This window comes from Harpegnathos saltator, unplaced genomic scaffold (genome assembly GCF_003227715.2).
Source record: "Harpegnathos saltator strain DR-91 unplaced genomic scaffold, Hsal_v8.6 scaffold414, whole genome shotgun sequence".
NCBI classification, from domain to species: domain Eukaryota; kingdom Metazoa; phylum Arthropoda; class Insecta; order Hymenoptera; family Formicidae; genus Harpegnathos; species Harpegnathos saltator.
Window position 1 is genome coordinate 915220 of NW_020230222.1, and position 16135 is coordinate 931354.

The 16135-nt window shown below is 51.0% G+C and overlaps 1 protein-coding gene across 1 annotated transcript in view; it reads right to left on the reverse strand.

Moving 5' to 3' along the window:
• The window catches only part of LOC105185545 (dipeptidase 1), a gene marked incomplete at its 5' end in the record, with an annotated part of 93224 nt that overhangs the window by 35933 nt on the left and 41156 nt on the right, over positions 1–16135 (reverse strand). The window contains 2 exons of the mRNA XM_025301361.1: positions 6440–6596; positions 7215–7495. Coding sequence (XP_025157146.1) covers positions 6440–6596; positions 7215–7495 — 438 coding nt within the window. The remainder of the gene's footprint in view (positions 1–6439; positions 6597–7214; positions 7496–16135) is intronic.

Genomic DNA, 16135 nt, shown 5'->3' on the forward strand with positions numbered 1-16135 from the left:
GAGAGAGGGGGGGGGGTGATAGAAAGGGAGGAAGGGGGGAGAGAGAGAGAGAGAGAGAGAGAGAGAAAGAGCGAGAAAAATCGAAAGAAAGCTCACGTTGCCGTGTAGTTTTCGACATGCTCGAATCAGGCCCTGCTGTGAAATTTAACGCATCTGACGCACGCAACTACCTCGTTTCGACGCGACAAAGCCATTTTTTCCGCATCTATAGGAACTGTTGAATTTTTTGGCTTTTCAACTTTTCGCGGAACAGGAGATAGGTAGGAAGATCTTGCATCTTGCCGAATCTTCGTCGTTCGTGTGTCATCGATATCGCTTCCTAAAAATTGGGAGCATCTTTTGTTCTACATTTGCCTCTTTCGCTTTTTATTGACGTTGCTTACTTTACTGTCGTGCCATTCGATTGTCTTTTTGATGGTTTTAACAATGAATCGAGCACGTTACGCGTGTCACTCGAAGGCTATTGTTCCTTCGAAACGATCGAACTTTATAATACTAGGATGTTTCCTCTGAGATACCAGAGGTGAGCAAGGACATACGCGGGATTCTAACGATTTTCGAGAATGATTGACATATCGACATCTGCCATCTGTATTCAGTCGACTTTGCCATTGTATCGTGCAATTTCGATGCTGGTACACGAAGTCGCTCAGCCGCGGAAGAAGTCGATGCGTCAAAAGCGGGCTCTACTCGCGCGGTCATTACAGTCGAATTAGTGGGACCAATTAAAGCTGAATAATGCGTCGTATTTAGCAGATTGCGATGTAATTTTCAACGAGTGAGCGAGCGAGCGAGTTATACGCGGTTATGACTGCGAGAATTTAATGTAATTGCAGTTACAAACGGCAAATTCGACAGGAATAACGACGTTTTGGCGCGTTTAAAATTTCGGCGAATTGAACGTACGACAATAACATACGCATGACGTTGGCTGGTGAGGCCAATGTAGGTGAGGGACATATGAGAGAGAGAGAGAGAGAGAGAGAGAACAGACAGAAGGCAGATCGGCTGTCGGTCACTCTTGAATCTGTAATCCGATATACGATAGATGTATCGACACGTTTGATCGGGCCGAACTGTTTACTTTGATTGGCTCATTTCTCGGCTGTTAATCGGATTTCAAAGGCTACGAGACTTCGGACGAGATGTGAGCGCTTTTCCCTGTCGAATCTACTAACGTCTCTTCAACGTTACACACGTTCTGCAAGTACACGCGAGCGCGATCGATCCGTGCTGAGAAAGAGAAAGAGAGAGATAGAGGGGGAGAGGGAGAGAGAGCTGTCTGTCTCTCTCTCTCTCTCTCTCTCTCTCTCTCGCGCGCGCGCGCGCGGCTGGGAGTAATTATTTTCGCGAATATTCCACGACTTCTTTGCGAATCATCACTCTCTGAGCGACTGCGATTCGACTCGCTGAAATTCGAGCGCCGAGAAATTTTCATACCAGCCTGAGCCGCAAGCAGAGCGCGCTGTTTGTGCAGCCCGCGAGTCGGCGGTAATTAGCGCCTCGATAATCGAAGCCTAAAGTTTTCTCTCGACCTTACCACCGGCCCATTGACACTGGCAGCGCCATTACCAAGTCCGCCAACTAACCCCTCCTTCTTCCTCGACGTTCAAATAGTGTCGGTGCAAACTTGTCGAAGTTCCGACTGCAGCTCAAGCTTGGTAGAATACGTAATGAGTACGTGGTCCCTCTCCCTCTCTCTCCTCCTCCTCTTTCCTCTTCACGTCGGACCATTATACGAGCCGACCCATTATGACTAATCGCTCGGTACGCCTCGCTATCGGGGCGACTCGGCCGAGCACTCATGGCATAGGAAACTCGTACGCGCGCAAGAATCACAGTCGCAACTGTTACCGTGGGATTTACGTTCAAACAAATGCGACCGCTCGCGTTTGGCTCGCAGGGGAGAAACGGCCGCTTCTCGGCCTAAATGAACGGCACTCAGCCGGAGATGGCGCTACGTCCGTCATAATCAACGTGTCGTGGTCGGTAAAGCTGAGATCGAAATTGACTCGTCTCCGTCGCGGCGAGTATCACGATATTAATGAAATATGCGAAATATGCGATACGGCGAGACGACAGGGCAACACAGAAGCGCAGACAATGCAGCGCTCTCTTCTTTCGCTACGTCCGTTCCCGTTCGCTGCTCTCGCTTAGACCGTGCTCTCGTCGAATCGTCTCGTCGTGCTTCGTTTCCCGCACGAGATCGAAGATTCCTCGATAATTCCCATCGTCACGCGATCTCATCCCCGCAGCAAGTGGCCACTCGCTCGGGCGCGACCATCTATGCGATCTAATTTCTGGCTAATCTCGAAGGCGGACGCGGGCCCGACGATGCCGCCGCGAGGGTACGCTTGTGTGAACAGCGAGCGGTCAGGATGCGAGCGAGTACGATGGAAGATAGAGCGGCGAGCGAGCTAAAGAGAGGCCCGGCTGCCTGGCTAGCTGGCTGGCTGGCTGGCTGGCTGGCTGGCTGGCTGGGCTGGTTGGTAGGCTAGCTGGGGTGGTAGAGGGTGTTTAGATATCGGCGCTTCTCTATAGCGACGTATTAGCGTCGCGATTGCCGCCAGCAGCCTCGGCCTAAGTGAATGGCTCTGCCGAGGGCTTTGCTGATTATGGTGTCGCCATTGATCCAGATCGAAATTGGCTTGGCTCTGTCATGGAACGCGCTCAGAGGACCATTAATATCCTCCGCGGTCCAAGAGGAACGGCTGCGCGCCGCCCGTGTCGATGATACGGCAAGGGGAGAGGTCGGCTAATCGCAAATACAGCCGCAGATCGAGGTGCGGAGCCTCTCTCTCTCTCTCTCTCTCTCTCTCTCTCGTTGTCAGGATATGTCAGCCGGTTAAATAATCATCGCTCGCGTTCTCCGAGAGTTTCTTTCGCAGCAGAAGGGAAATAACGCTCGACGTTTTCAATCGATTTTTGTCAGACGCGCGTGAAAACTACCTCGGCATTTCAACGACAGCAAACAACGCCGCTTCCAACACGTATTCGGGTGAACCGGGGCCACTGTCGATGCAGCCAGCGCGGACTGTCGAACGAGCGGATATTTATGGCACCGAGTTTTCGACACGCGATAATTAATTCCGCGGCGTTAAGCAGTCCAGCGTGAACCTAATGACGGGCGGGGCCGGTGGCGGGGGAGGGGGGACGCTCGATTTATAAATCCGTTTGAAATCCAGAATTAGGAGGGCGACGGCTCGCTGTTTGTCTACCCATCGGCGCGGGATTAGTAAATTGTCAGGATTAAAAGGGCTCACGATCAGTAACGAACGCAGCGCGCTTCCCGGAGATTGGATTCGGCGCAAATCTGGCGAAACTGGAACATTATTCTCGCGCTCTCTCCCGCGTCGTCTTGCGCGTGTTTATTTGTTCTTCCGCCTTTATTGCTCTCTCTCTTTCTCTCTCTCTCTCTCTCCTCTCCTCTCCCCTCCCCTCCCCTCTCTTCGCCTTCCGTCGCTTCCCCCTTTCTTCTTCTGTCGCCTGATTAACGGAAATTACAACGGACTGCGAAGGGGCAAGAACGCGCTCCGATTGCGTTAATTGTACAGCGTAGTATGAAATTTATGCAGTAGCTGCTGCGCTTTGACGCGAGTAACAGGTTATAAATATCAGATTGGATGCGAGCGCACTCCGTTTCGTACACATTTATCCACGCGAAATTTTCCGATATAGATAAATTATGCACAGTATCGGAAGCGTGCGAATAATAGCGACGGATTAATTCAGATCGTTTACGGGCGCTTATGACTCTTTTACGTCGCTTATTGCTCTTTTCACCGCGATGAATTACTTATTCATCGGATAAACATCCCGTGACGCTTATTACACGGTCAATAGTCGTCGCAATTAAAAACATCGTGTATGATTATCTTACGGATTTCATTGTTTGTTGTCGACGGAAATGGATGCGAGACTAATCGATAAATTTGACCGTGTATGTGTGTCTTGTTAACACCGAAACGCAATCTTTTCAATCGTGTGACGAAATAACGCGGGCAACGTGTGTTTGACGCGATAAGTTACGGGGAAAGTGAAGACAATACCGTTTGCGGCGGAGTTAGCCTCTCTCTCTCTCTCTCTCTCTCTCTCTCTCTCTCTCTCTCTCTCGCTCGCTCGAAGCTGAAACGATTCTATCAGTCTTTATCGACTAATTGAGGTTTTCAAAGATGGTCGTCCAACGAATTGGATTAAAAAACTGACGGTTATTGGAGATCAAAGAAACCCATTTTCCAGCGCTAATAAAAATACCGCAGCAGCGGGCTCTACACATCGCAGTTGCCGTGTACATAGGGTGTTCGTTTGATTCGTTGTTTTCTCCCTTGATCATGTTATCCGAAATTCGGAATGGCCGTATTCGCGAGCAAAATGCAAACAAGTCGTTAAATTTGTTATTTTTTTTTATTTTGTTAGAATTGATTTCCCCGAATATTAAATATTACAAAAAGTTAAAATTTATTAAACGACCATAGCTAAAAATGATTTCGACTACATGCAACATCCTCTTCTCCACCAATTTACACAGCAAAATTCCCTGTAACCAAAGGGACTTGAAGTTTGATGTTTAATTATCGTGATGTTTAAAGTCGCCCGAGAAATCGAGGAGAATCAATCAAAAGAGAGGCACGCGAATGGAAGTAAAATTCAGCGCGCGAGAAGAAAGTCGATTCTAAATTTCCTCGACGTCGAAATTTCAATTTCCGAGATGCTCTTTTCCCTCTCTTTTTTTTTCGGGACACCTCGTGGACACGACGATGAAGACTCGAGGTGGGTGGGTGGTGCTTCCCTTTCCTCCGTCTGTATTTGTCGATTGCCAATATCTCGGCAAGATGGCAAGCGAGGACGGGATCGAGCAGGCCGGGATTCCTGGTTCTGATAAGAGTTAGTGCTCACTTGTTGACCCGTTTCAACGATCGTAACTTATCGAGACACGAGACGGCGATTGAGAGCAACGACGTGAGGGCTGGGGGTGCACCGAGAGTTTCGGATTTATTGAGAGGTCTTAATACGCGAGACGTTTCGCGAGTATTTTTATCGATCGCGCGTGCGAAACATCGATGCGGTTTCGCGATTTTTAGCCGAAGAGTAAAACCGCCGGCATCCAGCGAGCGACGTCGTCGATTTGACCGAGCATTGGCGTGTTTGTGTCTCCCTGCGAAGCATCACAGCAAATATCGGGAATTCGCGGTCGATCGAGCGTCACCGATACACGACTCGGCGGGGATTATCAGAGTAAATCGAGATTCCGCGATCGACTGGACCGCTGGCGGTTCTCGATCGGCGTGTGATGTGCGTACGTGTGCGTGTGCCTGTGTGTCAGTGAGTCGCTGATCGCCGTGAAGTGGCCGTCTGCTCGGCGTCAGCGGCGAGTAAATTTTCTATTTTATCGCCCGTGCGCGCAAATCATCGCATTTCGACGCATCCCGCGACGCCGCGCCGGGGGGCGCCGATTGGATTGGCGCGGTCGTGATAGTTGAGTAGTATTACAGACGCGGCCCGCGACCAATGGCGATCCGTTACCGCGTAACTACAGCTGGAACTGATAATGGATTGGAATTGTTTGCAAACTACATGGGCCGCTTTAGCATCAGCGTGAATAGCACTCCGTCGCCGTTGCCGTCGCGTACGCGCGCGCTTGCCCAGTCGCACGCTCCGTTTGTATCCGTAATATGTTTCGGTAATTGGTCGGCTTTTACGTGCTCGGCCGGACGGAATTGTAGGTTTCCCTACGTGTCGATGATGGGTCGGTTCATCGATAACGCGTCCTGCTCGGGGACGTAGATCGGCGCGTCGGCCGTCTTTGTCCAAGTTGGATTGCTTCCTCCCTCCGTCGCCATCCCCTGCCCCCTTCCCTCTGCCGCTGTAGGTCTCTAATTGCCGGCAGTTGGATCACCTCTCGTGAGAGAGCGGAAGTCATGGATATAAACTTGCGGTACGAAATAGTTTCCGCTCGGAACTTTCCCCGCCGACTGACTTCCACACGTCAGACACCGCGTCGTCGTTAATCTTCTTAACGTTAACGCACTCAACGACGACGTCGAGGTTCGAGGCTTGGCCGAACGATCTCCCGATGATATCTGATGGAAAGCCCGTTGCAAGGATTTCGCGAGTCGTCGGCCAGTCTCCGGCGCGGCTCCGAGGCGTGTATCGTCAGAGCGTGAACGTTCGGCACTCGCGGATCGTCACTTGTTACAGCTTATTATTAAAGTCCCAGCATCCAGGCTCGCCTCGGCCGGTCGGCTTTTCGGCCGAAGATCTCGTTCCCCTTTCTGCGCTCTTCGCGCGCGAGACGCCACGTGACGTCAATGAGTCGTGATCCTCACGAGGTACATTTCGGCAGAACATATCAATGTCGCGGCACAGCGTGCTTTTGTCGAGGAGGCAGAAATAACGATCGGCGGGGGAGAAAGTAATAAATGCCGTGCATTGTATTCACCTGTGCACCGACGAGACCAGCGCGTAATCTAGGGATGTCCGTGTGACTCCAGTCTGATCTGGCCCAAGGGTCGACCCTGCCGAGGTCGCTGCTCAGGTTCACCTCGCCAAGTTGATTGTGTACGAACTTTCTGACGTTCCAGGGCAAATCGTTGTGCCTGAAAATGATGAAGCGCGTATCCTGTATCAGGTCATCGTGTTAGCGCAGCGGGTTCCGCTATCATCATCGCGGGCGCGAGCTATCATCGGGCGCGGCAGAGTTCGCGAATTCGCCCTGTGAGCGAAATATCGTCTGTCGAAAATCGCGCGTTGTTCTCGCGCGGCTCGAGGGTATCAGTTGATGACGTAACATTACATTCGCAGTACGCTGCTTTGCCGGATCTATCTAGCGCGTAATAACGTGTGTGCTCTCGGCGCCTGCAAATAATAATGTAACCTGAGATTAATGAGCAGGATTGAATCGTAGCAAATTTATCGGGCTTTCGCGAATACCGATTCCGGCGATCGGATCGATATCATTACGTCATGATGATACTTCGGCACGGTTATTCTTCGCTAACGAGACTTCATACCGCGCGGGATCGTCGAGGAAAATTCCGGCCGAGAGATTCGGCAGATATTCATTTTAGTAGCGCGCAGGTAGGTAGCCGCGCGAACGCGATCTCTCGTTTCTCTCTCTCTCTCTCTCTCTCTCTCTCTCTCTCTCTCTCTCTCTCGTTACATGTCAAGATTCTCATGTCCTCGCTTTCATCTCCCGCCGAATTGTGAGTACTCACCCGTCGATCAGAGGCACTTCAGTGAGGATCCTCCTGATCACGTCCAGCCTCTGCTGGTGCGTGGCAGGCGCGGATTGAAGAAGCAACGGCAGACAGAGGCCTCCAAGAAGCAGGGCGGCTACTAGGAGCAAGACAGGCGCCAACAGTCGACACCTCCTGCGAGGACTCTCGTCTCTGCGATCCTTGCTGCTGCCGCTGCTAGGCGAGTCCTCGCACGGCGGCGGTAGTCGCACGGTGCCGTTGCACGGCGCCACGTCTGGCAGTTCTGTTAGGCACGTGGTCTGAGAAAGAAAAGAAAGCGCACATTCAGAGAATTGCGCGCGGCGTACGGCGTTCATTGCGTTTCCCATCGATCTTGTCGCGCGAAGGCGATCGATGTATAATAATCGAGCGGCGGGATTCCACGGAACTCTCGAGTCTCGAAATTTCGTTTCTATATTGACCCCGCAAATTCCGGCGAAATTGAGGGATCAGCGAGGAGGAACCTCGGGGCAGGAACGTCGTAGCTATTTCTGTTTTCTAATGCTACGAAGCTTATCGTTGCTTTGTCGAGGCTTAAATCGAGGCTGGCGTAATGATTATTTAATATTCGATTATCTCAATTGCATGTGCGCTTGGTCCCTCTTGATTTTGAAACGAGACCTTGGACATTGCAGTAATTCGAATTTGAATCTCGAGATTTCCCGTTAATTCTTCCAGTTCGTCGATATATCTCGCAGGATTAATGTCGGACAAAAATTTCGACTCGGGAAGTAGCCGGCTGCAAAAACGCGTCGGAGGAATTCCTCGTGCAGCGAGAGTTCGTTCCGCCGCCGCTTGTTCGCAACGAAGGAATCGATGGTGTGCGCAGTGAGTTGGAAAAGTCGTCAACGAACGTTACGTTTCATTAGTCGACGTGCGGAACAAAGACGAAAAATGCGCGTTGCGATGTGGATCGAAGGAGCGTCTCTCAGGAGACGTGTTACGTGCCGGAGGGTGCCGCATATAGCGGAAACGAACGGCTCGGTGGCCGCGACCTGTCGCCGGAAAAAATACAACCAACGCGGCTGGAAATGCAGCCTCGGAGGCAGCCTGGAAGGAGAACTCCTTCGCGGCGTCACTGCGACGCTCTGCAGGCAACGCGGCAAACTTTTGTTCGTCCTCGTTTCGACCACCATAAAACACGTTAACGCCCGGCTACGGATTTTTCGCGTGCAACTATGTACGTGTGTAGCATAGAACACACACACACACAGGTACATACAGATTTGCGACCGAAAGGCGCGTGATACTTGGCGAGCCTCTGGGTATTTTCTTAGCTTCTACGGTTGTCATAAACAACTCGTACCAAGTCCTCATACCGGCTCGCAACTTTCACGCGAGAGCCTCGATACTATTCGCGATAGAGACATCTCGCGCTTGACATATGCAATCGAAGATTGAGGGGAGGTAATAATCAAAGTACGCAGACATTTTTCAAGAATTGAAGGCCATTCCAAGCTGTCCGAGATGGCGTCCTCCGTTTCCCTCCGTGCCCCATTGTCGCAAATAGGAACGAGCGTGGAGAAAATTAACGAGCGGCAAAATTTCGAACGTTGCACTGACACGGCCAGCCCTTAGCGGTTTTCGATTACCCCCCCCCCCTGCGCCCGTCGCACGAAACGCGCGCCTCATCGTCCTTTTTCTTGCGTTCGTTCGGCGGCGTCGAGTTTTCCGTATTTATGGCGCACAATAATGCGGATATGCGGGGGATACGAAGTTTCGCGATGCTCGCACGCGGATGGAAGAAACTCGAGAACGACGAGAGAGCAAGAGAGAAAGAGAGAGCGAACGACCGGATGAAGCCCCGGATTTCTCGACGAGCAACGAGCTAAACCGCGAAAGTTATCGTCGGCATTACCGACGCGAAAGAAACGGCGATACGCGTTATCGTTGCAGCGCGAAACGGCGAGCGCGATTGCCGCTCCTGCGGGGTTCCCCGGCTTCTCCCCTCTGTCGTTTTCTTGTTCGCGGCTCGGCGAGAATCGATTGCCGATACCGCGGGTAATTAATAGCCACCTGAAGCTAATGAAAATGAAAGCTATGAGCGCCGTTTCGAGGCATGTTTCTGACAAAGTGAGTAGATTTCGCGATAGCGCTCGCCGTGTAACTAAAGGATTAAATAATTGGCGTCGGCCAACGGTTGATCCATTTGTTATCAATAGTCAATTTGCGCGGGGAAACACTGTCGCGCGGTCGCTGTGCTATGTACCAAGGTAAGAAAACGAGAAACATGAAGGACGATCAATCGGGGAAGCAAAGGTCGGATTGAAGTGGGACCAACTTTACTAGGTGCGCAACTAAGTTTCCGGGTTTCACACATGGATGGCGCTAACGACACATGTAGTCGACATGCATGTCTGAAGTTGTGTTTTTTTTATAGCTTGAGCATCTGTTAACAATAACCAGTCGTAATACCAACACATATCGCAACGCAAAAATATTTTTTCTAACAACGAAGATGTCGAGTTTTGTGGCAAATAAACAGCATTTGCGGGAAGCTTTGCTTTCCTGCTTTAACTTGAAAAAAAGTGCAGCTGAAGCACGTCGTTTGCTTGAGGAGGCCTACGGCGAACATGCACCATCGAAAACTACCTGTGAAGATTGGTTTAAACGCTTCAGAAGTGGCGATTTCGACACTGAGGACAAGGAGTGCTCCGGAAGACCAAAAACAATTGAGGACGCCGATCTGCAAGCGTTATTGGATGAAGATGATACGCAAACGCAAGATCAACTTGCGGAGGCATTAAACGTGACTCGCCAAGGTATTTCCAAACGTTTACATGCCATGGGAAAAATTCAAAAGGAAGGAAAATGGGTGCCGCATGAGTTCACTGAGAGACAGATGGAAAATCGAAGAGCCACTTCCGAAATTTTGCTTTTGCGGCAAGTTGATTGTGAAAGCAAGAGTTTCCTGCATCGAATTGTTACTGGCGATGAGATATATTTCGAAAATCCCAAACGCAAAAAATCATGGCTTTCACCTGGCAAAGCATCAATATCGACGGCACGGCCAAATCGCTTCGGAAAGAAGACAATGCTCTGCGTTTGGTGGGACCAGAAAGGAATCATGTACTATGAGTTGCTGAAAAGAAGCCGGGCGAAACTGTCAATGGGCATCGCTACCGACAACAACTGATCAATTTGAACCATGCATTGCTCGAAAAACGGCCAGAATGGAACGAGTGATATTGCAGCACGACAACGCTCCGTGCCATCACACTTCCATCGTCCAGGACACCATCAAAACGCTGAAATGGGATCTGCCACCGCACCCGCCGTATTCGCCAGACCTGGCCCCTTCCGATTATCACTTGTTCCGGTCGATGGCGCACGGCTTGGCTGGGCAACACTTGGCCAATTTCGAACAAGTGCAAAATTGGTTGGATGAATGGTTTCGGTCCAAAGACGCGTCGTTTTATCGTCGCGGTATTCATGTATTGCCATAGAGATGGCAAAAATGTGTAGCTAGCGAGGGACGATACTTTGAATAAACCATTTTTTGTATTTCTCTTGAAATTTTCCATTTTTCATTGATCAGAAAAACCCGGAAACTTGGTTGCGCACCTAGTAATTGAGCCGCGGGGACGATTAGCGTAGCACAGTTTATTATTACGCCGTTGCGCTGATTAAATGAGCTTTACATTGAGAGAAAATAATACTTCACGTTACTCAAGCTGTATCTTCTTGTTGTTCTCGCAAAAAAATAATAGTCGCGGTACACGCAGCTCGTTACAGCGAACACCGCAATGAAACTTTCGACAAAAATGAACGATAATTCTTCCGCTCGATGCGCGATTACAGTTACGAAAACTAACCGTCTCTTTCTCTCCAACGCAGCTCTCGTACGATACGTCGTTCAAGCACCGCGCGACAGTTTCGCACGGACTCTCGTATCGAGAACTGTTTGTATCTTTTACCGCACGACCGGAAGACACAACATGGTGTGCCACGCGCGCAACCAGCAACTTTTCACGATTGCGTCGTGTCTCTCGTCCCGCAATTCATGGCACTCTGGAACTATTATAGGCGACCCGATCGCATTCGGCGTGTTCTTACGCTTACGATTAAGCGCCGCATCGCGCCGAGCCGAGTCGAGCCGGCTTGTCGACTAGACGCAAAGTGCGAGATTCGTAGTTGGCTCTTCAGGTATGCATCGGGAAAGTCGGAGGTGAACGTCGTCGTTGATTCCGCCTCTCGTCTCCGCTTAATGGAACTAAGAAGCTCGTAAACGTATTAACTGCTGCAAAGGACATCCGCTTTGATCTGCCGGTGACAAGTGTCTGCGCCGCGTCTCGAGCCTGCGGAGTGGCAGCGGTTGACGCGTCGCGTCGAGTCGACGCATCGAACGCTCGCAAAACGAACGTTGCCGCTCTTCGGCAACGCGAGGTGAGCGACGCGGATGCAAGAATCACGCTCTCGCGTGTCGGAATAATTCGTCTCTCGACTTCGCAGCGGCTCTCTCGCGAGAGATTTCCATCCCGAAAGCGCGCGCACAATAGGAAGAGTGGCGTGCTCTTATTATCCGCGGTGTGGTGTTCCGGAGGATCATTTTCCTTCGTGCAACGTCGTACACGACCCTTCACCGTAACATGAAAATACGAGGGAAAGAAAGTGCAGGCGAGGAAGACGCGCGACAGCCACGATGAGATTTAACGCAACGCGCAGATATGCGTAAAATTTCGAAAAGAGGAGGAAAAGGATCCCCAAGGCTGGATGTGTGCGCGCGCGCGCGCGCGCGCGTGTGTGTGTGTGTGTGTGCGCGTGTGCGCGCGTATCGGGTCAAAGGACTTGTTCTTTCGGCGCGATAAGAGACTTAGAGCCCCCTTTGGGAAATGCATTCTCGTTAAATGAGTTCTGTAACGAGGCTCCTCGCCAAACTCTCTCCTAACAGGGTCCTCTCCTTCGAGCTTCTTGAAGTGCGCCAAATTTTATGTTTCGCCATTGCAACTGGCCGCGGGGAGGGACGGAGGCGGCGAGGAGGGGGAAGATAAAAGCCGCGCGAGTTTGGAGAACGCTTATCTCGCCGTTCATAATTTCGAGAATCGGACAAGTGGGACGTGGTCGCGCGAATGCGGCGACGAACGGTAAGTTTTAAGCCGGAAAGTCCTCGCGCGGAGTTTACCCGTCGTTAATAGCACGCCATTACGCGGAGGCCGGGGTCGAGGGGAGAGTTTTGCGGTCCGTCGCTGGTAATAGATGCGGGAGGAAAGCAGGGAGAGGTTACTGCAGGATTGAAACTCTTATAACGAATATAACTCATAGCCTTTTGCGGGTCGCATGTCCGGCTCGCAAACGCCGCCGTTCGCGAGCTTTTCTGCTAGGTTGGAGACGTTTTCACCCCGCTCGCGCGCGCGCGTGTGTGTATGCGTGCGCGAAAGCGCCGAGCGAGAGAAAGAGAGAGAGAGAGAGAGAGAGAGTGAGAGAGGGGGGGGAGGACTTGAAAGCCGGCGCGACCAGACCGACGCCGCGTGCGCGCGCGCGAGCATTGTCAAGTTTTCGTATAAATTTCTCGTCGACGTGAATTCAAAGACTGCCGCGGGGGGTGCGGATAAAGCGAGCCGGAAGGGTAGTCGAGACGAAACGAGAGCGGAGGGGCGGCATTCGAGACTACGTACCCCCTTACGGTCGCCTCTCTCCACCCTACTCCTTGCCTTTATCTCGTCTGTCTCCTCGTTCTCTTAATTCCGCTGCGATTAACGGCCCGCGCCGCCGAGAAATTAGTCCTTCTTGTTTCTATCCTGCCCTCTTTCCCCCTCTTTCAACTTCCACCCTCACCGCTCCACGCCGCTTTTTCATCGTCTTGGTGTATCTATAACTCTCTCTCCGTCCTCCCTTTCGTCTCTCGCGCGCTGCCCTCCTCAACCGTCCCCGCCAATTTTCTCACTTGCCACCACTTGAAATTAGAACGTTTTCTCGTCCGTACGCGCTTTTCCGAACTGTGTAATCCACTCGAACAGCTTTCAACGATAAACATCGTGATAATTAGATTGTCTGCCTCCTCACCCCTAACGGAAGAAGAAATTTGGTGGGAAATTGTTAAATAAATTAACACCCCAGTAAGAGGACGTGAGTAAAAACTTAATAAGAAGGCGAAAACAAGGATCGAGCGGTGAAATTACACGTGAGGCAGCAGAGGACGTCGTTCGCGCGCGCACAGAAGAAAATGGCATTCGGACATGTCGCGGGAGCTGACGGGAACGATATGATTTATTTGTGGAAAGCTCCATATTTATTTTGCAACGAGCGGTGTGTGTCGGTCATTTTATCACGTTGATTAGTTTAGTCGAATGGCATCCGCTGTGTGCAACACTTAATTGGACGAACGAGCCGCGAACGAAGAAGCGATTTTCTGAAATCGCAAAACACAAACCCGTTCTTTCTGCGCACGAAACAAGTTTTATTTTTTGATCCTCGCGGGTTCGGACGCTACTTCGGCAAAGGGGAGGGGGTATTCCCATGCGAGGGTAGCGCGAGAGCTGAGCGCGAAGGGGCGCAGCGAGGAATATTATTAAATATCATTCGGAACGATCACGATATTTGTCCGTCAGCGCGAACAAATATCGGAGGACCGGCCGTTTTATTGTACCGTTTCGCGCCGCGTCCCTCGGCTCTTCAGATCCGCGCCGTCCGAAACGTTAATTTCGCCCGTTTTGTCGTCAATTGTAAGCCGCTCGTTAAATGTAAATTTCCCGCGTGTGACAAAACGGAACGACAGCCGCGCGCGCTCGCGGATTAGACTTAATGAATTTACGCGGTTTCGGCCGTCCGGATGTCGACGGAGTGGAGACGCGTGCTAACATACGGGACATTTAGTCGAAATTATTAAGGGCGACCTTTGTTCTCACGAGCCGCCCAGCCGCCTCCGCCGCACGCGAGAATTCGCACGTCCGCGTACATTTTGTTTTGAGTAATGAGCGCGAGCCGCAATTGGCGCGGATACTAATGCGGAATGAGGAAAATGGACAGAGAGAGAGAGAGAGAGAGAGAGAGAGAGAGGAGAGAGGGAGAGAGAGAGAGAGAGAGAGAGAGAGAGAGACAGAGAGAGAGACAGAGAGAGAGAGAGAGAGGGTGCGAGAGGGGAGGGAGGCTTTTGTCTAGTCCGGGAATGGCGGTGCTTCTCATCTGTCGAATAGCCGGGCGATAATTTACGTTCTCGTCCTCGTGGACAGAGAGCGGGACATTCTGTCTATCCGTTAACATATTGCACGGAATTGCACGGAATGCGTCGAGCCCGTCGAGCGCGTTATCTCTCTTTTACTCGTGTTTTCTTCGTCGGATCTTTCAAAGCGACTTCCTTCGGGGGAACGACACACAAACGTCCGATATACAACACGTCCAAATTGATATTATTAATCGTACATCCGTCACCTCCAAGCGGTTGTTCTTTCGGACGTATGAGCTCGCTCGTTCGTCAATATTGGAATTTCATTTGACGACCAAGGACAAACAAGATTGCGGACGCGGCTGATGCGAGATCTCAAGTTGCGTGTATCCGCGGTGGAAACTTCACAACGTCACACGCGATACAGTCGGCAATGTAAACAGCGCGTTGACGCTCGCTTGTCTTTGAGCCACTTCGTCTAATAATCGCCGGAGGCTACGTTCCGTCGCTTTTAATTAATTAATAATGATACGATCGACGGGGCAGGACTAAGGACATGCCCGTTCACCGAGGCGAACGGCAGCGAGTCACCTTTGTAAAACGGAAACTCGCCAGTAAGAGGCGCTTCTTCTTTCTCCCGCCTCTTTCTCTCTTATCGGAATTAAATAATTTAATACCCTGTCTTTGATACAACGCGAGCTCCTTCTCTGAGGACTTTCGCGAGCAAACTCTGAGTTGAAACTTTGGACCCGCCCGATATTTAGCGGCGCAGCGCGGTGCAAAATAGCACGGAATGTCGCGATGCCTCTCCGCGTTCGCGCAAAATAGCCGTCCATTGGCGAGCCTTCTTGTTTCATCCGCGCGATTCCTCCCGCCGCTCTCGCTCTGTGTTTCCATAATCCGATTAAAATTTTCTGTAATTCCGACCGTGGCGTCGTGCCAGACAATCGAGCCGCGGATGTTTTTATATCTGCGAATGCAAAGCAGGGAGCTTATTGGATTTACTTGGCATTACTTTGGGTCGTTTGTTTATTATTCCGTGATTTATTTGAGATGTTTTATCTTTCATTCTCTCTCTCTCTCTCTCTCTCTCTCTCTCTCTCTCTCGCAATTTGTTGCAGTTGGAATTTTTGGTTAAACAAATATGGCAAATCCCTGAAAATGGAAAACCCTGCGAGTCGGATATAGTTGTAATCATTCCTTTGATATCGCGAGCTTAGGCTTTTGCAATTTGTGTTTACAATACGCGATTGCCTCCGGTTATGAACATTAAATGCAGCTATTCGCGACATGATCCCGCGGTTTACGCTCCACTCGAGGTGTCGTAAAAAAATTCACTCTCTCATGCATCGAATAATAAGAGGCCCGGGGCCTCTTCTCCGACGTAGGAAAATTATTTCAGCGCGTTTTCCGGCTTAATTCGGGCAGATCGCGCGATTTCTGATACACCACGTGTGCCGGGATGTTTATGCGGGAAGGAGTTTTATATCGCCGCTTCCAGAGCGGCTCCATTAAATTTGCGCGTTTCACGCTCTCGTGTATCGGCAGAGAGATCTTTTCTTCCCGCCTTAGCCCATTTTCCCATGCCGGTGATAAATTTCATCGAACTTCTCGCGCTTGTCATCCGCGCGACGACACGCAGTATATATGATGCTTCATGCATCTTTGCAAAATCTTGCCGGGAGCGGGTCTCGCCGTGGAAAATTGAAACACGATTCATGGCTGTCTCTTCGCGCCCGGCGAGATGTTGTTTTCCTTTCGCGTCCGCCAAAGCGCGCGTGCGTGCGAGACAATCGAT